This window comes from Oryzias latipes, chromosome 8, assembly GCF_002234675.1.
Source record: "Oryzias latipes chromosome 8, ASM223467v1".
Taxonomy (NCBI): domain Eukaryota; kingdom Metazoa; phylum Chordata; class Actinopteri; order Beloniformes; family Adrianichthyidae; genus Oryzias; species Oryzias latipes.
Window position 1 is genome coordinate 6,276,213 of NC_019866.2, and position 22,276 is coordinate 6,298,488.

At 39.2% G+C, this 22,276-nt stretch overlaps 1 protein-coding gene across 1 annotated transcript in view; it reads right to left on the reverse strand.

Moving 5' to 3' along the window:
• Window positions 1-1,828: 1,828 nt before the first annotated feature.
• The window catches only part of LOC101163082 (signal transducer and activator of transcription 5B), a 54,328-nt gene continuing 33,880 nt past the window's right edge, over window positions 1,829-22,276 (reverse strand). The window contains exons 2-19 of the mRNA XM_011477950.3: window positions 19,707-19,850; window positions 19,455-19,611; window positions 17,262-17,351; window positions 15,681-15,855; window positions 15,174-15,304; window positions 14,914-15,065; window positions 14,451-14,606; window positions 10,819-10,998; window positions 10,063-10,150; window positions 8,219-8,341; window positions 7,950-8,042; window positions 6,944-7,150; window positions 6,191-6,285; window positions 5,754-5,896; window positions 4,515-4,670; window positions 4,359-4,410; window positions 3,846-3,956; window positions 1,829-3,743 (exon numbers count right to left, since the gene is read on the reverse strand). Of these exons, the coding sequence (XP_011476252.3) occupies window positions 3,620-3,743; window positions 3,846-3,956; window positions 4,359-4,410; window positions 4,515-4,670; window positions 5,754-5,896; window positions 6,191-6,285; window positions 6,944-7,150; window positions 7,950-8,042; window positions 8,219-8,341; window positions 10,063-10,150; window positions 10,819-10,998; window positions 14,451-14,606; window positions 14,914-15,065; window positions 15,174-15,304; window positions 15,681-15,855; window positions 17,262-17,351; window positions 19,455-19,611; window positions 19,707-19,834 (2,361 nt within the window). The 5' untranslated portion in view covers window positions 19,835-19,850 and the 3' untranslated portion in view covers window positions 1,829-3,619. The remainder of the gene's footprint in view (window positions 3,744-3,845; window positions 3,957-4,358; window positions 4,411-4,514; window positions 4,671-5,753; window positions 5,897-6,190; window positions 6,286-6,943; window positions 7,151-7,949; window positions 8,043-8,218; window positions 8,342-10,062; window positions 10,151-10,818; window positions 10,999-14,450; window positions 14,607-14,913; window positions 15,066-15,173; window positions 15,305-15,680; window positions 15,856-17,261; window positions 17,352-19,454; window positions 19,612-19,706; window positions 19,851-22,276) is intronic.

The window sequence follows — 22,276 nt, forward strand, 5'->3', positions numbered from 1 at the left end:
AACCCTGTATTTTATCCGGGCTGGGGACCCAGACTTGTGGCTAAAAAATGGGGTCTTGTCCAATAACCCAGACTGGTTGAAGCTCATTGCACCCCTTGGAAAATAAACCCTGATTACCTATGCACCAGTCCTACAGCCAACTGAGCCATCCAGCTGCAAACTGGAAGCATTAATTCAACTTTGTATATTATTGTGTCAAATATATGTATAATATGTGCAATAATACGTGAACTAGTCTGTGAACCCTAATGTGTCACATCCTTCTTTTAAAATTGATGCACTTGTGTCACAGGCATAAGCACACAGAAAATTCAAACCTTTGGCTGCAGCAGTGTCTGATCTCACTAAACCTCTATTTTTACCTGTAAGTTGACTGTTTGTCTCCATCAACTAATTAAAAAGTCCTACTGTGCTGGATCTTGTCTGCATCAGACCTGACATTCAAAAACATCATCCAGAAATCAACACAAGGTAACGGGCAGATTCCATTCTCTGTTTCAGTAATATTTCAAAATAGCTCTTAAATCCTGAGCAAACTGAGAAATCTGAATATATTACCTGGATACTCTGAAAATCTTTCATTCCAAAATTTAAAAATGAGTTTTTTTTTTGTGGCAACAAACGTTGTTAGCAAAAAACAATTCTATTTACCAAAAATAAACCAAAAAAACCCCAAAGAAATTCAGTCTGAGAAATTTGGGAGAATGTTTCATTTATTTGTCATTAAAAACTATTTCTTCATGAAATTGTGGTTTTATTTTGAAATGAGCCATTCCAACAGCCAACAGCCATCCCTTACCGTGAAGGGGGGTCTAAGGGCAGGGATGCCAGTATAGCTTAGTCAGTTTGTTAGTTCATTTTAGTATTTTCCTATTGAACTCTTTGTATTCGTGATCCTTTTGAGTTCATGTTTTACTTCGAAGCCCATCGAGACGACTGTTGTTGTGATTTTGGGCTATACAAATAAAATTGAATTGAATTGAACAGTAAAATTATAAGCTGAAAAAAAATCTTAAAAGGCTATTTTTTTATTCTTGCATAACAGATATGAGCTGTGATTTGATTCAAAACTCAGAGCTATTACCACTTTTCCACTCTGACAAGGCGCCTGTACACAAACTCTAAATCATAAGCTTGGAAACGCTGCGTTCTCTAATCAACCACCTAAACTGGCTTACCCTTTTGAAGAATTCCTGCCCTTTGAAAACAGATCATAAAACCGTTTAAGCAGTAAATGCTCACATTTCATTCAGCCCTGCATAAATTAGATTTTGTTATCTTTCCCAGCCAGGACACTAGTCACATATGACATTTAAACGGAGACACACAACCCCAGTGTTGCTGTGCGTTTCCTTTTCACCAGATGGCAGAAAAGAGCCGAATGGGATCATTTAGGAAAGGAAAGCTCTTAAATTTTCAGCAAGCCTTCATACTCAGAGTGGATTTGAGATTTTTTGTTTTAAAGTGAAGTCCTCATTTCTTTTATTTCAAATAGACCAAACTAAATAGTTTAGCTTTTTTCAGTTTTTAGGGTTTCTTTTTTTTGGCAATTTATATTTGTTTAAATAGACAATTATAAAAGTTACCTTTGTGCTCATATTGTGTGTTAAAGTTTATTAACACAGGATTATAATTAGTATTCTGAGCTCTAACGAATTGGTTAAAATGCAAAGCAACACACAGTTGCTCAATTAAATGAGAGCATTCTTCGTTATGTCATATCAGTGAGTTGCTCTCAGGCTTTCCACTCTGTAATCTGCTAAACTGAGCAGGGTTGACTCATTCTCAGTGACATGTTTTTTTCCCCTCAAAAATCCACCAAACTTCATAAGATTTTCCGTAATTTATTTATAAAACTTTATTTTATTCCTTTCAACTCAACAGCTGTGATCCTCGGAAAACCATCCAAGTGATAAACCAAAACCACAACCATAAAACGTACAAACAACAAACAAAGCATCTACAATCGAAAAATGCAAAGTCTACAGTGGAACGAAGAGGAGAGAGATGGTGATGAGGAACCTGTTACGACCATGTAGCTTCAGATTTTTACAACAAAAAAAGGAGAGGAAAGAACTGAGACACGATGAACAAATATATATTTTTTTAACATTGCAATGTCCAAACATTTAATAAAAACATTAAAATGCATCATTCATTTTTTTTTTGATGGCCAAGTGCACCGTGTTGTTTTTTTAAATGATGCTTCTTCTGCTAAACTTCATTGTTTTTTATACCTTCATGAGCTTACATTCATTTTGGGGGAGGAAATTATAATAAATATAGACCTAAGAAAGATAAAACAAGTCTATTATTCTCTCTAAATATAGTTTTTTTTTTCAATTGGCTTCATCGGTTATGCAAAGCAATTTATTCCTGAGGCGCATAGCTGTTTTAAAACAATTACCCTTCATGTTTGACAAAATGATCACGCAGAATAAAAATAAGTCTGAATTAACAGCAGAAGTCGCGGGGGTGAGGGTGGGGACTTGACATCGGCGATTTCTGAATGTGGCAGCAAGTCTGTAAAAGCATTTAAAAGTGCGCTTTTATGCTTTGCAGCTTCACTTGCTTTTTTTCTGCCATGCCGTCACACAGAGACAGGGCCGTGCTCGTTCCAACAACTTGTAGAGTCCAAGGCAGGAAAGATGTATCGTTTCTGGATTTCTTCAAGCATCAGGCAAACATTGCCCATGCAGCATGGGATCTTCTTCACACACGTTAATGCAGCTTTTTTGTTTTTGTTTGTTTTTTTGGATTGTAGCTATTGATGAGAATGTGGTTCAGACAAGACAACAAACCAAAACCAACGACTGTCAACAGAAGAGTGCGAGGTAGCATTGATGACTGGGGCACAGGGACCTGAGAGGACAAGCAGGCAATGCCGGGTAAATGCTTAGATTTGCATTTCTGTGTACAAACAGAAGACGGATAGCCCTGTGAGAGCAAGGGAGGTGCATACACTCCTTCGCCTTTGCAGCTGGTGAACAAATCAGAACAAATAAATCCCAAGCTTTGTGCATATGTACCGTGTGCTGATGTCTGTGCTGTCAGTGGCAGAGAGCAAAGAGCCCCTCTTCCCTTAGGTTAGTGTATATGCGTTTGAAGAACTGACAAGCAATGACTTGGATTCATGTGCTGCAGAGCAAAAGCAGAAAAAAAAAATCCACGTTAAAGTTTCTCCTTCATCCGAGGGCAGGATCGGTGTGGCTATCAAAGTATCGCTTGCCCATTTACAAAGCAGAACATGTGAAATCAAAGCATTCCACTCTTAAAATAACATCATACAGTAGTATATTTTTGATTCAAACAATTTTGTAATGCAAGCTCCTTGCGAATGAACAATAACTTCTTTTTTTTTTAACAATACTGTAACATTGAGGGTTTTGCATGTCACCCAGTCTGTTTTAAAAACACAAATAAACTAAGAAATCACTAACATGCATGCTCTCATGTTAAAAAGAAAAGAAGAAAAAAAATCACAACCATTGTTAACAATTTCACATTATAGCAATATGATAAAAAGGAGAGACGAATGGAATATAACCATGTCAATGTGAGTGGGGCAAGTTTGTTGGCAGGATTTGTTTGGTGGTGCTCCGAGTCATAAAGTCAAGGGTCAGGACTGCTGGCCCCCCCACTGGCTTTCTACGGGCCGCCGCAGAAGCTCCTCCACATGCCTCGCCACGTCCATTGTGTCATCGAGGTCAAAATCTCCCTCTGCATCTAAGATAGGGTCGGCTCTGCAGCAGCATATAGATTGGAGGCATTCAGAATTAGACCAACACACGTTCTGGATTAAGAAATAGAAATTTTATTTAAAAAAAACAAAACACTCAACTCACATATTTTGGTACATGTTATAGGGATGATGGTGGTTGACGGGAGCTGGTGAGGCGCCTTGATCCATATAGGTTGGGTTTCCACTTGTCGGATCTGGATTAGCTGTAGCAAAGCTGCACACATACATAAGCACACGCGTAAACCCAGGTTAAAAGCCTATGTGGCTTGTTGCCTAAGCAACGATCCTCGGCATGTTTCGCAGACCTTCCTGCATCATTATAGCCGTTCTCCCTACGGCGGGCCAACCAACTGCGGCGATGGGCAGGCAGCACAGCTTACTAACTAACGAGCCTAACTCTAATTATGAGTGGAGGGCAGGCTCACTCAGGAACCCTTGGCATCCTTAATTGGCCTCCTCCAAGTCGAACAGCTAACTAATGGCTGATCTGAATTCAGGGCCCAGTACTTAGATATTACCTCTAAATGGTACTTCAGAGTCAAATGCGGCGCGTGAACAGAAGAAGAGAAAGGAAAGAGACAAAGACGAAATAGAGAAACAGAAGTCGGATACTTACTCAGGCACTACCTGTTTGATCTGCGGCTTCACGTAACCGTCCACTGCTTTGGCTTGAAGAGAACATTGAAGACAGAATTACTATTAGGTCTGATGAGTCAATCACCTTCAAAACCGAGACAATTCTGAGCTCTTGAGTCTATCTGTGCAAACTCACAAAGTGGCGGGGTGTAATACTTGGAGAAAACCTCATCCTTGGGCTTGTCGGGATAGAGGAACAGCAAATGGTTGAGGTCGCTAATCCTGTCAGCCAACGAGCGAATGGAGAAGTCTTTGGTTGTGTATGGCATGAGGTTCCAAACCATTCGCTCACCTAGAAAAGAGCTAAAGAATTACTACCAAAAGCTGAACGCATACAAACAGAATGTTGCTGTTCGATGGTTCTTTTGACGGTTTTCTGTATGTTTCTGCAATGTGGTAGAGAACTTTTACACGCCTACACTTTCCTAATCAATGAACATAAATGGGAGCTGTTCTGTCCTTTTAAAAGTGTTTCCAGTGCTCTTTTAAAGACCTACTTCAATAAAAAATTGTGTTTTTGTGGCCTTTTTTCTGATGATTGAGGACATATGTAAAGAAAATTAATCCAAAAACTGCATTTCTGAGTATTTCCTTAGTAAAATCGTTGTGACAAATTGTTGTACTTGCAAAAAGCTTGTGGCAGTGATGTAGGTGCCACAATCGGCGGGCCACATGCGCCCTGCTCCGCTCCATTCCGATGCATCCACATGCAGACAAATAGATCCATGTACGGCTTGGTTTTCCTCCGCCAAGCTGACATCTAGCTCAAAACTGTATGGCTGAATAGCTCCAAAATTGCTCGCCATTTTTGTTGCACCGGTAATATTAGGTTGGGTTTGTGAAGGGCTGTAAGCTAGAGGGAGAGAGTGTAAACAGAGGGATGCTGGGAAATGTCTTTCAAACTGCATTTTAGCGTTTGCTCCTGATTCACAAGGATTTGAATAAAGAAATACTCAGAAATGGAAATTTGAGATCCATTTCTTCCTCAATCATCAGAAAAATGACACCAGAACATGTTAGAAACACCCTTTTCATCCGAGTGGGTTGTTAAAAGCTGAGCCCAGGCCTTCACCCTATCCCTGTTTTTTACAGTCTGTTTTAACTAAAAAGCTGTAATGTTACGGTCAGAACACAGACCAGCGAAAGCTGAACTAGCAGCAAAAAAAAATTTTAAAATCTCACAAACGAATCGAGCTCTGACCCTCCCTGAACGAAATCAAAGCAAACAATCCCAGGTCATCAAGCGCTGCCTCACATTCCTCTGTGAGCGGACCGGTCAGAGCTCAGGCGGCTTCAGGTTACCTTAGAGATAACCAGACTATGAACCTTGTTAAGCAACTGCCTCCACTAAAATAAAGGCATTTTGCAGCCGTACCTGCTTTGTTGGGGTTTTCTGCCACCCATGCAATAGTGATCCCTCCGATCTCAGAGTCACTGAAGCGCAGAAGGAAAGTGCCGTTGGGTTTGGACATTAACATATCCTGAGCCTGCTGCTTGTTGACAAAGCCCAGAATAGCACTGCAAAAATTAAATAAAAAATAAAAAAATAAATGTAAGTACATAGAAGCAAAAATTCTGATGTGTTTCTCATCCAATGCTCTTTATTCCATCAGTAAGAGCAGGTTGTCATGGAAAAACTAGAAGGTGAACTGTAGGATTAGTTTACAAATTGGGAAACAGAGTTACAGTTCATTTTAGCTCCCCAGAACATTATAGTTTAGATGTCAAATGAAGAATTGGTACCTATCGGCTTTAAAGTCTTTGCTTTTATACCATTTATAGCCAAAACGGTGAAATTAGACAATATGTTACCCATCATTCCAATGCGGCTTTAGATGCTTTTTTGTGAGCTCCATGACGCCATCAAACCACTGCCAAAATGTAAAATTCCTTCCAGGCAAACTTTCCTGCAGGGGAAAAGAAGGAAAACAATTTTGGACAAAACAGAAAATATATTTTCATCGGTTTTTAGATTCACCAAGTGAAAAGAGGTAGAGAAAAAGAAACGCTCACTTCTAACATCTGCAATAACAAACCTTTCCGATTTACACTTACTTGTTTATTAGCAGCAACAAGCTGTGCAAAATCAGGACTTTTATGTCCATTTCTGAAGCAGCTACCACACATCCGTGCTTTTTTTTTTTAACATGATGATGTGTGGTTAATGGGAGTGTAACATCTGTCCTCAACTGTTACTTTGAACTAGCAAATGAAGCCCCCCCCAGCCTTTTCCGAAGAGGACAAACAGCCCTATTAAGATAAAGACTGGTTTACCAATGAAACACAGTTGCTCAAGTTGACCATGGAATAATGCTGCAGGGGGAGTGCAAATGGAGCAAGAAATATTTCTGTGTATGAATATCATGGTTACTTCGAAGAATTCGATGAAAACTAAGCATGTGGCTGAAATGTCTTACATAAATTAGCCCGTGGGGGTAAAAAAAAAAAAAAAGAGCAAAACATGTTTACAAAGACAAATTCATTCACAAAAACTACCAACAGGGATTTCTTGCTTTTAACTTGGTGTTTGCCTAAAGGATCAGAAGGTACTAGATTGTTGCTGACCCTGTTAAACTGTGACCAGGTCATTGTCATGCTCCGGTAGTCGTCAGGATTGTTGCTGGAGCTGCTGAAGGCCTTCTGAGCCAGGAAGACCAGGTTTTCTTCTGACAGGCCGCGGTTGCTCTGCACCTCTGCCTTGTACTTCATGTTGATGGCATCACAAAGCTGAGGCCAAAGCACTTTATCTGGCACAAGGAAAGGCACTCGTCCCTGCGTGAACACGAGACGGTAGCAGACGATTGTAATGGCGATCAAATGCATTCGAATGATTTCAATTGTGCAACAAATGAGGAAGTATTTAGTTATATATGACAATATATAGATCATTTACCAAGTGGGTTAAATCTATGTCACCACTGACTATGTATGAGAACTGAACTGCAGGAGCAGAAAACGCTTTATTTGTGGCTCCAACCAAATGAAGCAAATTTCCGTTGACATTTTTTTTTTTTCATACGGATGTTGCCTTGTTGGTAATAGAAATCCTGTCAGGGAGTGGTTGGTCTGAGTCGACGTTTCTATGACAACCACTCACACCAATCAGAAGTGTGCTTGCTGGAAGGCCACACTCCTAACACTTGAAAGCGGGCAACGCAAAATCTGTCAAACATTTTGTATTGGGGCATCTGATTGGTTAGCTTATAACATGAATAATTTGTGTTACCAGAAAAAAAGTCATGAAAAAATGTTAGGATTAGCAAGAACTGAGTTGCGAAATAAAGCTGTTTAATTCTCTATCTATGGGATTTTGGCTTCTTGAAATCAGCGAGTACTTCCTGTTTGGAACACGAGGGGGGAGGGGTCCCTCAGTCCAGCTCTCACATACAGTCAATGGGCACAACATACTAATCAATCAGGCATCATTTACATATAAGGAAGAACAATTTCAAGACAATTTTTTAAGGTTTACAATACAACATAAAAAATACTAATATAAATATAAAAGTGCATCAATAATGCATCAGAATTACAAACCAGATAATATATTTTCCTGCACAGACAAACTCACCGGCTCTGCAAAAGCGTTGTCCCACAGCACAGTTGCTGTGGCATTATTGTCTTGACTACCATGAACTATCACAACTACAGGAAGCGATAGTGTCTGTTCATAGAACACAAAAAAGCAACACGTTCAGGGAAAGTGTATTGCAACATGAAGTTCAACAAATAATGTCACGGTATCATCAAGAAAACATTCTGATTGGTCAAAACACGTAGTTCCGGAAATAAAAAGAAGAACAGAGATGTGTGCTAACGACACTTTTTGCACCATCTTACCTTCACTTGAAAGACAAGTTCGTTGCTTCCGACACTAAACTGGGACTCGAAAAGGATGGTGAACTTCTCCTCTGTAACCGACTCTGCTCCTCTTCTGTCTGATCGCTTGATCCTCTTCAAAGACTAAATGAAAGATGAGATGTAAAAACATATTACACATAATGGCTGTAAAATCTGCATAATTCAAAGGGAGTCAGAATTCTGGAGCAACAATATCCAGGGGTGGCTCTGGGGTATTGTTGCTACCAACATCAATGACATGGCGAGTTTCTACTCGCCTGGCAAACATGCCATGTGTGTGTGCATCAGGCCTCTGTGCAAAGCTGAGCCAACATTCCCCTGTGACCAAGAATGAAGATTCTGCACAGTGGTAAGCAATAATCTGATCTGACATAAGACTATCCATGTTTTATTCATGTCTTTATGCCATGCTGACATTTATATTGTTTTTATGTTGTTTTGTTGATGTTGTTTGGCCTTCTAGCTTTCTAATGGAAAGAACTTTATGGTTTTAACTGTGAAGGGTACTATTGACATTAAGTTTACTTACATAAGAATAAAAACAGCACATTCTTTGATTATTCAGCTAATTAAATATAACTCATTACTATTTTGGTTTAGCATGTTTTATTGGACATGCATCTATCCAGAGAAAAGAGTACACGTATGTTCACTTAGGTCCTGGTAAGAATAAAAGTTTTAGACTTAACGTTCAAACAATCACAGGTTTTCCATTTAATGTATCTAAAACAATCGAAACAGTCATCCATTTAATGTCAAACAAAAGTTCTCTGAAACCAAAAACTATTCTATTTTTGCTCAGTGTGTGACACATGAAAGTCTGCTAATTTTATTTCATGGCAGACAATAAATTAAGGCTTGAATAGGGAATTAGGATTTCACTGTTTTATATTTTATTTTGTTTTATACTGTTTATTATTTTCTTTAAAACTTTGATTTACATTTGAAATCACATTAAAAATGTAAATCAAAATGTAAATCATTTACTGTTTTTTATGTTTTTTTTTTATTTTAATTATGATTGTACAGTTTTATATTTTAATGCTATAATTTGTTTCAGGTTTTAATTATGATATTACTTTTTTATTTTATGTTTTATTTTGTTTCAGGTTTTATTTGTGATTTTTTGTGATATTTTAAATTTCTATTATGATTTTACCGTTTTATATTGTACTATGTTCTAAGTTTTATTTATGGTTCTACATTTTGTTTTAGGTTTAATTGTGATCTTACTGTTTTTTTTTATATATGTTGTGTTTTAATTGTGTTAATTGTCTCAATTGTAATATTTCCCCTGTCATTTTTTGTGAAGTACTTTAAATTATCTTCAGGTATGAATTTTGCTATAAAAAATTGCATTGTCTTTAAGTCAAAAAGGGATGTTGTCTTTTAACATAAATACGGTTCATTAAAATACTACATGAAGTTTTAATGAGTAAAACAACACATTGTTTAAATTTTGTGTTTTGGTTGGACTAAATCTGTTTGGTTTTGCTATCCAGTTCTTGTCCCACTGTTGTGGCCATTTAATTTCACTAAACTGAACCATTTACTGGTTTAAAAACTCCTTTCACAGCATTCAACAAAACAGGTGGCAAATTATTCACTTGTGTCTCTTTCAAGTATGAACTTCTAAACATTAATATATTCTCAAAGTAGTTAATAATTGACACACGCAAGAGCAAAAAGCAGGCAAAAAGCAGGGGTTGAAATATGGAGAGGAAGCCTCATCATGATTTCCAATGAACTTTCTTGCACTTCAGGAGTTAGAGGGCGTTTCTGTCGATTGCATATTCATGAGCTCATCTGGACTGTTTGCTTACCATGTTCCTGAAGTGGGCGCTGAGGGTCCCTGTGGTTTGGTGGTACTCCATCACACAATTATTGTTAAGAATTTCTCCACTGCTGTCACTGAATGAGAGGCAATTGGAGAGCAAGTTAATTATTTGATCTGCCTGTTGTGATGTACTTGAGTGGCGTTAACGATACTGCCGAATTACGCTAATGTAAGCTCCAGGAGCGAAAGTCTTTTCTCTGCATAATTTGAGTTTGAAACTTTTAGCATTATTATCTCTGTTGTCTGCCCAATTTCCCAGGAGCTTTCAAGCTGACCTTCCATTTTGGGAGGTTTCTATGAGCAGGGATGAATGTGGAGCGAGGCTGTGAAACAGGCTAAATGTGGATTCTGTGGCCGCACCACAGATTCCTCTGAGGCATTGTACAAGTTCCAATCATGTTTCTACCATGAGGTCTAAAAACAATTCTTTCTAGAGATTAATCTTAGACTTACCAAACTCTGAAAAAAGTCTCCACAAGTTTATTATATAGGCTCCCAAAGGTCATCTGGGTCATACCCCGGAGTCAAGCTACACCCTAGAGTCCATCACAGGACCATGAAGAACCACACATGAATTCTTAAGAACAATTTAGAATCCCAAACAACCTAACGTGCATATTTTTGGACAGTTTGAGGATACCGGACAGGAAACTATTGAGCCACAACTTCCTCGTTGAAGGATACAGAGTCAGTGTTTATTGTGACAACATTTCTCGGACATAAAATGGTGCTTCGCACTTACTTCCTTGTGTTCTCATTTTTTAGCAGAGCCTTGGCTTGCTGTTCACTTATGATGGTCGCTTTTACTTGTGGGGGGTTCATATGCACGTTCAACTTCCCACCAACTAGAAGACGCACGGTGGCGGCAAACTTGGTTTGGGTTTTAAGAACTTGCGGGGGCTGTTTCTCGATGATGAAGGTACTGTGGAGGAAAAAGCCAAAGTCAATAAGGGAGATGTGAAAAATCACAGGCCTTAGTTATATGGACTTGTACGAGGGGTTGACTTGTATGGGTGCATGTGGTTTTCTGGGTGGTAGAAGGTCGTAGAGGGGCTGCATCTTAAGAGGAACGGAGGTGTGTCTTAAGGAAAGCGATCAGCCATCGGATCAATTGTATCCAGAATGGGGCGGTCTACTTCGTGCTAATGCTGTCTGGTTTTGCTTGAAACGATCCACGATAACCGCAATGAACTTCCAAGTGGCGTTGATCCTTTCAAGCAGCGCAATTGTCTCCAGCATTTATTTTTTATGTGAAGGACATCTTGATCATACACTTTGCTTCGTCTGCAGGTACATAAAAGGCAGAGGAGGAACTGGTGTGTTTGTCCACTAAACAAAGGTAGGCAATACAGAGGCGTAAAATTCCAGTCGCAGATGATGTCATCAGCATGTGTCACATTTTCCTGTTACCAATGCAACTAGAGCGGTATAAACCGGCCCCTAGGCTACATTCAAACTGCTCTCAGCAGCCACTTCCGATGAAGTTTATCTAAACGCATGTAAATGCGTTGCGTTCAAGACTCTAACGTACGCACGTAGCTACACAACATTTTAGGACCGTTTTTTTGGCTCTACGTACAAAACGTGCAGCCATTAAACACATATTTTAGGTCATGGACTCCAAATTGGTAGTGACGTATGGATTATTTTTAGTTCAAGGAAAGGCCAACCATTGGAAAATTAATCATGGTGTAGAAATTAATAACTGTGGTTTGTGCCCGGCCGGAATTATATGACACCAAGTATTTTATGTATTGGAATACAGCTGTTAAAAAAAAAGGCCTGGAGCAAAATTTATGAGATTTGCACCGCTTTCATGGTTCGCACCAAGCCTCTTAAGTGGTGATGGTGGGTGGGCATGTGCTTGTAAATTGTAAGAAAAAATAAATTAAGCCCCTCCCTGCTTGTCTAGTGTGAACACAGTGGGATAAAAGCATGTTCATGAATCCGCATTTAGCGCATTCTTGAACACGCATCACATGCTTGGTGTGTCTGTAGCTTAAGGCTCTAGTTTTTTTCTAAGAGACAGGCCAATATTGGTCAAAACCAAGTTTTCCTTAAGATTTTTTTCTCTTTTTATTGATATATCCACAAAGATTGAATGTTTAAGTGAGCATCATGACTTTAATGAGCACACATCAGATAATAAACAGACCTTCAAGTCTTTTCAGGGTCATCAGAGAACAGATAACATTTCCGTTTGCAAAAAAAAATGACATTAAATAACATTATTGCCAGAGCACTTTGTTTGCTTTCAAATTGTACATTGACAGTGAGAATGCTGAGGAGAGTTTAAGATCTACTATGTCGGGAGGTTAGGAGTAATAGCCTTTGAAAATGACCTTAGTTTTAAGCAAGCACATTGTAGGAAGGTCAAGCAAATTAATCATTACTCAGAAAAGCAACACGCTTAACAACAATAGCTGGCATCTCTTCCTGCAGAGTTGATGCAGATTCCTGCAACACACAGGGAGCAAGAAGTGAGAAAACTCCAGCAGGCAAATGAGTCGTCCACCACACTCACGGTGTTGCTTTGAGCCTTTAAGGTTTCTGATCTGGAACTGAAGAAATGCCGATGATGAGATGAAACACTTCCTGCATCAGCGTGAAACCCCTGAGTTTCAGGGGTCTCAAGAGAGGACATAGTAGAAAAACAGACCCCATGTTGTACACTGGGTGGTGACGGTGCATTACTGTCCGGTTGCAAGCTCGTCTGCAGCCTATCAGAAATCGCTGTGACAATGACATGACTTCTTGGTGTGTTAAGGCTCTCCTCGGGGACCATCTTCTAGGAAAATGCAAGAGGAGGCTGTCAAAAACTTCAGAGCACTCTTGCCCCATCAAATCTTCCTTTGGGGGCTGCACTGACAGACTAAAATAGGCTGCATGTGCCCTTGCTTTCCTTTAAAACCTTTCACAATCCATGCTCGTTTGGGTCTGAGGACTTTTTAGGTGCCATTTCCAGTCAGCACATGGAAAGTCACTTTGGAAACAGATACAACAGCCACCAGCCCATTTGCAGAAAAAAAAAGAAAAAACAGATCAGCGCCATAAAAACGAGTTCACAAGATGAACCACGCTAGGGCTTGAGAGTCTTTCATTTTTAAAGATTTTAAAAAGTAACATATTTTTACACTACAAGGCATATCAAGGGAAACAAAACAGTAAGATAAGTCATTCAACTCATTCACAGTTGAAGCTTAGTACGTATCACTCTAACTGTATGAAACTTCTGACTACAGTACCCATAATGCTCCAACAATCCATCAAGCTTGGCAGCTTTGTCTAACGTTGTACTAAAACGTTTTGACAGATTTTGGAGCATCATGTACCACAGGAAATTAGAAGTTCAGCCAGAGTTCATACTTAAGGCAGATTTCATATTGTTGAAAAATACAAGGATTTCGCATTATGGACCCAAAAAATACAGTAAGAGTCAGTTAGTTCTGATGTTCAAACTTCTGTCTAAGACGCACCAACAACGGTAAAACTAATTGTGTATTTTTCCCCCCACTGTTGACTTGCCATCTCCTACATTTGCTACATTGATATGATCCAAGCAGAGCCAAGCCTCAAGTTTCCTTTAGAATTTGCTTTTATCAGTATTAATTGATTGTGGGGTCATTGCTTGTTTGTGTTAACGTGCTTGTGTGTGTTAATGGAGGGAGGGCGGTGAGAAAAGGGTGGACTGGGTTTCTCTCTTTTTATTGATTTATTTATCGCCTGAATCTATTTTTAATCGTAAAGCGGTACGAGTTGCACAAGTATGAGAAGCACTTTTCTTTTATGAATAAAGTTTGATTGATTGATTGCACAGGACAGCTTGTCTTTTATTTTGAAAGGAAGTCATGTGAACCTCTGTCAAATTATTATGTTTAATTTATGATGAAAAACAATAGTTAATACATATTTGTCAGAATAGTAACCATTACGCCAATATAAAGCAGTGTTTTATCTTTTTAAAGGGTGAAGTAAGACTTTGTGGCTCCTGCTGGGGTGTAGTCAAAAAGACATCGTTCCGAATGGCTCCTTATTTGTTGAAGAACCTGACTAACATCTGGCAACATTCTGATTGTTTCACTTCCCCAACACAAAAACGACAAACACAAAAAAATATTAACAAACTGTTTTCTTTTTGCAACAGATCACATCACTGAGTGATGAAAAATGAATGCCTGAGTTTTTTTTTTTTTTAGAAACAGTATCTGTGTTGTTTACTTGGTTAAATGCTGTTAAGGTCAGCAGAAAGGGAATATACTATTGAATATAAGAAGATTGAAAGCTATATGTCTGCTTTAGTGTTTAAACATGAAACAAAATAATACTTTCAGGTGTTTTTTTTTTGCAGTTTGGACATATTTTGCACACACTTACCTGGTGACCAATGCCGAGATGATATCAGTAATTGTGCTGTTAAGTTCGTTAAGTAGCTCCTCGATAGGTCCGGGGATGGGCAGCTGTTGTCTCAGGTGCTCCGCCCTTCGAATCTGCTGCCTGTTTTGCCAAATCGTTTCAGCCAGCTTCTCACACCTGGTACACACACACATCCACACACAAACACACAAAGACACACAATGCACACAGTGGTGGTTTGACTGAATCATATAGACTTTCCTTTTCCAACATAAAAAAGAAACCATAAAGGATTATGAGCTAATAAGCAAGAAACGTCAGCTTCAACCTGCGTCTTATTGTCTGTCTTATTAGGAGGTTATAACCTTCAATAAAAAATAAAACCCAGTAGTAGCTCCTTCCTGGCTTGTAAACCTGTGACCCTTTGGTTTGTCAGAAGGTGTAGAAGCTGTATTACTAGTGGGGGGGTGGAGAAAAGCCTCACCAGGACTGAAGGATGTCCAGGCCTCCCTCTGGTGGGCCCCCATTGCCTGCCAGTTGCTGCCGTCTTTTCCACTGGATCAGTTCGTCATCCAGAATGATGGTCTGCTGCTTTCTTAACAGCTGCAGCGTTTTCTGGTGTTTTTCCGCAAGGTCCTGCGCACAGACAGAGGAGCCCCACGTGATGCGTCTTGGCAAATTCTACACATCTGTTAAAACAACTGGATCCTTTTTTCTTTTTTTTTCCCCCTCAGTGAGTCCTACCAGTCTGTATTTCTGTAGTGTGTTGGCCTCCCTCGTCAGCCAGGCCTCCACAGTGGCTCGCTTGCTGAGGAGGGTGGGCTCTCGTAGCTGACGGTCAGCAGGGGGCAGCGCTGCAAGACTGCTCAGCTGGGCTTCAGAGGGGTGTGAACAAGGTAATGATTGACCAGCACAAAAAAGAGAGGGGGGGGGGGGATATGTTATTTGTGCACGTACATCTACGTTTGCACTCCATTATGAAGATTAGGTGAACTTTTTCTAAGCTAACTCCACATATAACGGAAAAGTTGTTTACTTAAAGAAGAGCTTTGGTTTGCATTGGTTAGTAGGAGAGGCCCCATACACACATAAAAACCAACTGAAAATGCTAACCAGAGGCCCTTTTTAATCAAGTTTGATTTCACAAGAAGAAGAAGAAATGACCTCTTGATTATCTTCAACCTCTCAGCCACAAATAATCAATTGTTGCAATAGAGCGCCAATAATGGAAAAGGAGTCTACAGGGCGTACCTTGGATGCGAAGGCTCTCTTGGTACTGGATGATGAAGTACTCCTGGTTGTGCTGGAGCTTGCGCAGGTCATTTTCAGTGTCTTGGGTAAGCAGGCGAAGCTCTTCGAAAGCTTGATTGATCTGCTGGTATTTCTGAGACATGCTGTCCAGCATCCCACCCACCGGAGAGCTCGACTGGAAGTCATTACGAGGGGTTAAAAGAGGAGCAGAAAAAAGGTTTATGACATGGGTACATAGCTTTTATTTTGAAAGTTAGAAATTATTTGTTGTTTTAAAAAAAAACAGCATAATGGGAGCTAAAAGCTGAGATTTGTTGTAATGAAATTAGAAGACAGAATCCACGGTCACTTAAAGACCGACTAAGTGCATTCTGGTTCCCCAAAGCTTCAGACTAAACAGGGTAAAATTCAGTCAGTCTGAATGTATTCCACTAATAGAAAAGGCATGTTGTGACTGAAAATCAATTCACCGCAGGACTTGCTGAGAGTCAGATGTTTTACGCACTGATGGCTTTATGGTTTCATAACTCAGGGCATGTTATAAACTGTGAAATGGTTGACGCCCTTTTTTTGACTTCCTTCCAAATGGCAGCATGGCAGAAACAAGTGGATTTAATGAGTATTGGAGAACAAATAACAACGGGCCTGAAAAAGTCCACAAAAATGGATTAAAATAAAAGATGCTGAACACATTAACAACTAAAATGCTTATGCTTTTTTTTAGTCTTTTAAAGTCTCACTCTGACCATCTTTTATCCATCTTAAAAGCTTTCTTTTAATCAGGATTTAGCCTTTTTTTTTTTAGCCAAAATCAAAATATCTCTTGTTTTCTTCGTTGAAATAGAGGGGAGCAGGGAGCATCTGGCTTCCTGTTGAGGCTTTACCTCAAAGCTTTTTCCAACAGTTTTTTTCTTCTGCTACTGATTTGTATTAATAAATACTTAAAAATGTAATTTTGAGTCTAATTTTCTTTATAAATGCCCGTCAGTAAGAGAAAAATGCCACAAGAACACGTTAGAAAACACCAAAAACTGTGGGTCTTTAGGTTTTTTAAGTACATTTGTCCCTCGCTGTATCGCGGTATACCTTTCACGGTCTCTCTGTTTTAACTCTGCATGCTTTTTTTTTTTTACAGCACACTGTGTTCTGTGCCCTGATTGGCTGTAGAGCACTACATGTATCAATCAATCTCCTCTGTGCCCAGTCTCCTTGTTTCATCAAGAGCAGATCTTTGTTTTCTTTCCATCATACTGGACTTTTTTTCTATTACGGTATGAAGTTTAAGAGTTTAAACAAGAAACAAAGGTGTGAAAATGTTCATATCTGTCTGAGAAAAGTTTATGAAGTGTGTAGTTTTACAGTCTTAAAACATCTGTAATCCTACTTTGCAGATTTCACCTGTCGCCTGTTATTTTCAGAATGTAACTCCCACGATAATCACGGGACCACTGTATACGTCCAATTTTCCAATTTCTGAGAAAGCGCAAAATTATTGACATTTACATTTACAGTATTGCATTCAAATGTGTTGGAAGTGACAGCTCACACACAAAAAGGTGTGCAACGCTCGCCAGCACCTACATTTGTAGCCTCTCGGACAAGCCTCTGCTCTGTGTAGAGGATGTGTTTGATGCATCGGACCAACTCCAGTGGACAGCGGTCATACGTGCTCTGAAAGAGAAGGAGCGCATGTGCCGCGTTAAGGCTGTTAGCCCCTGACAAGCAAAGCAGCAGCTGCACACAGGATGCACCAATTTAGTTGCATCAAAGAAGCTTGCTAAGTTCTAGAGCTAATGCTTGATACACAGTAAAACCCATTAGGCTAATGAAACCCAGCACGGCACACTTTAGAGACATGACTCACTAGTGTAAACATCTAATCCATGGATGAGAAGCTTTTCAACTTTTTTTTTGTCTAAAATTTTCGTGTACAGCTTGCTGATTCATCTTTAAATGGAAAATGCCAAATTCCTCCTGTTGTGTGGATGTGGACATTGTTTTAGGCATTTCACCTCAGCGGTATCCCCTTTGTTTCCCCCGCTTGAATTCTGGGAGGAGGGGAAGCAAACCGGGCAACGGATCTGTGCACAAGGTGATCGATCATAAATAGCAGCGCTGGTTGGCTACGCTAGAACTCACTTGGGCTGTTGTCCTGCTTTCCTCCAAGTGGAAACAACCTGTTCCCAAAACACGGTGTTCCTTCTAAGAACTACAGCATGAAAGGAAATTGAGTTGTGAGTTCTAAACACTTACCATCATGTTTTCAGGTAAACGACAATGGTGTTGTGATCAAAACAGAGTCAAGTCAGGTAACACTGGATTTTTTTTGTTGTTTTTTTGGAGTGGATAAGAAGCACTGCTTCTTTTGTTTGAAAGGTGATGAAAAAAGATTTGAAAAAGGTTAAGGTTCCAACGTATTTACCCTCCTCTGACTTAAGGTTACAGCTAAACAGCAGAGTACTGCAGCACTTTTTACTGTCGTGTTTTAACCCTTCGGAACCGATGATCAGCATGATAAATCTAAGTTTAAGATTAACTTGAACTTATTTTAACATTTTGTTTTTAGATTTTATTGAATAAAGGAGAGAATATGGCAGGATTTTTTGTAGTTTCTGGACAAAAATCGATCAGTTATTAAAATAAATAACTGAGGCGGAAGATAAACGTAGATCAGATGGCTGCAGCGCGGAGCTGAGCTAGCCGTCAGCAATTAGAAATCCATTTTATTTCTGGATTTGGGGCGACAGGATTTTTCTAGATCAACGAGCACCAGCGTCATCAAAAAATTGTGGAGACTCCTCAGTTCGCCGCAAAAGTCCCCATCCGCTACCGTGGCGGGAGGCGAGCAGTTCAAATACAGAGCAGGGAACACCTGAAATCAAACTCGACTCCAAAAAGACCTTTTCCTTTTATTCTTTTTTTACTCACGTTAGAAGAAAAAAATGACGAAACAAAACAAAACAAAACAAAAGCAAATAAAAAGCTAAAAAAAACAACCACAGAATTCCAGGAAAAAAGTCAAATGGACAGCAGTGCTCCCAGTAGACACATTCTAATGTTTTGGGCTGCCTGGAAGCTGAAGCCACACAGGCAGACTCAAGTACAAACACTGCCTGTATGACAACATAAGAAAGGTCACATCATGGACCTGTAATGTGCCCTTATGTGTTCAGCTGAACACAAATAGTTTATTTATCTGTTAATTTTCTGGAGTTTTCTTTTGTATTTTAATTCAAAAACATGTCAATTAGTTTGTTGACAACGTTTGTTCTTGTTGTTTTTACAAAACTACACCTAAAACTTTCATTCTATGTTGTAAAAAGGGTTTGTTGAACATTTTTGGGGGGATTCCATAGCAAAAATCAAACACTTTTTTCCAACTGGAATTTTCTGCTTTTGTATGGTTTTATGTTTAGTGTGTGAATACAGCACAGACAAAATGACTAAATAAAGTTTGTGGCACTAAGGTGAGGTCTTTCGAGTTGTAGGATCTAGGTTCCAAAGGGTTAAGAACACAAGTCATTGGAACGTTTTTTGTCATTTTTAAACTGTGGTTGGCATTTAAACATGTATCTGTAGACTTACATAAAAAAAGCAGAAAGAGAAAGTTGTAATTTTCTCCACCATTGCAGGAATTGTTGTTTTTCCACCGCATCTTTGATACAAATGAATGTAGGAGTTGGGCCTTGCTAAGCTTTATAGCTCCTCACGCCTGGTCCCTTTGCCGTCACAGATTATTTTCAGAAAACAAAATGTTTTTGCGAAGAAACCAACCTTGAGCTGGTTAGCGTAGTGTCCCAGTTTAATTTTAAGCAGAAAGCCATCCTCTCCAACTTGGTGCTCGGCTTTGTTTTGCAACTCTTGTATTAGACTCTCCAGCAGACGCTTGGCTTTAAACTCCTCCTGTGGGTTTTCCAGATCTATTGCATCCCTACAGGAACAAACACACCAGTGCAAGAAGTGAATACAGACAGCTAATCACATAAAAAAATGGTGGCATTTCAACAAATTCTGAAAGACACTCACCAGAGCTGACTTTCTATCCAGTGCGACAGATAATGTCGCACCTCGATGGGAAAATGTTGACCGTACAGCGACTGCATCTGGTGGAGAGCATCTCCCTGAAGCTGCTGGGCCTGGATCCACACGGCCATCTTCAACACCCTGAAGCTGGGAAAGGATTTGAGGTTAGCTTCAAACATCAACAACATCATTTTTCGTCTCCTTAAATGGTGTGTAGTAGGAACAGGAAGAATGCTGCCAAAAATTCAGCTGTTATTGTTACTGCAGTGATTGAAAAGCCAACACAGAAATCAAACTATCAGTTGCTGCTTTGATTAAAAAAAAAATATATAATAAAAAGAAACCAAGCTGCATATTAAAGACCCAACCCGATCATTTTTGATTTATGTTAAAAGCGTTCCCAATGATCTGTGTCGTTTTCGATGACATAGTTTCTGCAGAGTTGCAGGAGTTCATGTCCTCCATGACACAAAAACATGCGATTTCCTTTTCCCCTTTCTCCTGTGCAAGGTCATGGAGGTTGCTGGAGCCTATCCCAGCTACTCCAGGGCAAAGCTGGGGTACACCATTGCAGGGCCACACACACCTATTAGACGGTGTAAAAGCGCAGTGAATATCATATTTTAAATGAGGCAAAAAAAAAATCAAGTCTTTATCAGACGTTTTTATTTGAATCTAAGGGTGAAAAAATGAAGTGCTGTCATGATAATGGTTTAAAAAGGCACATTATAATTAATTTGAGACTAACTGGCTCTAAAGGTTCACTCTGGCAGACTTCTTAGAAAATGTCCCAATTTTTAGGCCAACATTTTCATTTTTCTGAAGTCCTGAAGCTTCACAACATCAGCAGGAACCCCATCTCTTTCCTCCAAATCCCTCCCTCTTTTAGTCCACCGAGATTTCTTGTTTTCCTTGACTTAGACACAAATACTTTTGGCTAACAAAGTTGCAAACTGTCGCAGCACCAAGAATCTTTCTACTATTTAGGCTACATCACTGTGTACTGAAAATCACCCGGACAGTTTTTGTGGTTCTTCTGTGTGTAGTCTATACTAAAAACCAATTAAAGGTGCACTTACTAAAAAACAAGATTAGATGCAGAAACTAAGACAGGAAAATCATGGGTAGATTATTAACAGTATTGTTGCACGAGGCAAAAGATGTTTTGTTCCGGCATGTTGTACATGTTGGTATGTACAGTATATCCACTTAACCAGCAGAGGAAATAGAAATGTCAGTAGCATCACAGAAAAAAAACAGCAGTTTGTTTGAAACTTTCCAAACAAGAGTATACACATTGTTTTTATTTAATCTTTCATACTTGGTAATAATGTGTTGCAACAGTTTTCATCATCAAGTTATCTTGAAAATCTCAAGGCAGTGTTGCATGAAGGAAAATAGCTATGGTTACAACATTGCACAGAAAGATTTTCTTTTGAAAAACCTGCTATCAAACTTTGCAGACATCTAAAAATACCAGTACCTTCACAGAAGTGCAATAAGTATAATTCTAGTAAAAAAGCACCCTAATGTGTAAGAAAGCACCTGTAATTTTTTGTTATTTTATAACATTTGAGATTAATGACATGTTTATTAAAAAATGTCCTTCAAAATCAAAGATAATCCAATTTTCTGTGAGTAAATAAAGTTCAGGCAGAGAATTCTGGGATATACAAGCAAACCAAATACTTTCTCTTTCATTTCTGCAGATGAAAGCTAACGCAGCCCTGAGTCGCTCGTTTCCTCTGAAGACTGCGGCGACCTAAACGTCTTCGTCGCTGGTAAAGAGGGCTGTATGTCAGGTCACTGATGCTTGTTGCCAGTCAACACACCTACTCACCTTTTTCTCAAAAAGGTGAATGTCAGTAAAAGACTAAGGGAAATGCGTGTGCGGGACGTTTGTGGGTTAGGTTTTGTTTTTTAAGTGCCTGTTTCGGTGGTTAGGCACAGCGATGACAGCTTCAGCTGTGCTTCGGTCTTAAAGCTGACACAAAGCAAATCTGAGCGCAGCATCAAACAATTAAGATGCCAGTTGGAAACAGTATTATTTCTACTCTTGTTCCTTACTTTTTTTTTTTTAATTTCTCTGCACTTTATTTCCCATTTCGATGAAAATTATGTTGTTGTTTTTTTAACATGTTCTTGTAGCAATTATTTCAATGATGGAGGACATTTATAAAGAAAATTAAGCTGAAAATTGCATTTTATTTTGTAAATCAAATTGTTGTCAATCAGAAGTGAGTGAAAAATTCCTTTTGAAAAAGCTTGTGTTTTTGACGCAGAAAATACGCAGGGCGGGCCACAAGGTCCCTGCTCCAACCTCTCAGCATGAGTGAGGGGAAGAGGGGGCGGGGTTAATTCTAATTAAAAGACCACTGGGAATGCTTTTAAAATAGATGAAAGAAGTGGGTCTTTAAAATATCTATACTGCCCTTAAATCATTTAACATGCTGCTGCTCCAGGAACGGAGTGCTACTTTACTTTTCCATTTTTGATCATTTTCCCCTTTAAAAACGAACGTGGTCAATTATTAAGATGTACATTTACTGCAGATGGAGCCTGTGATTATAGAC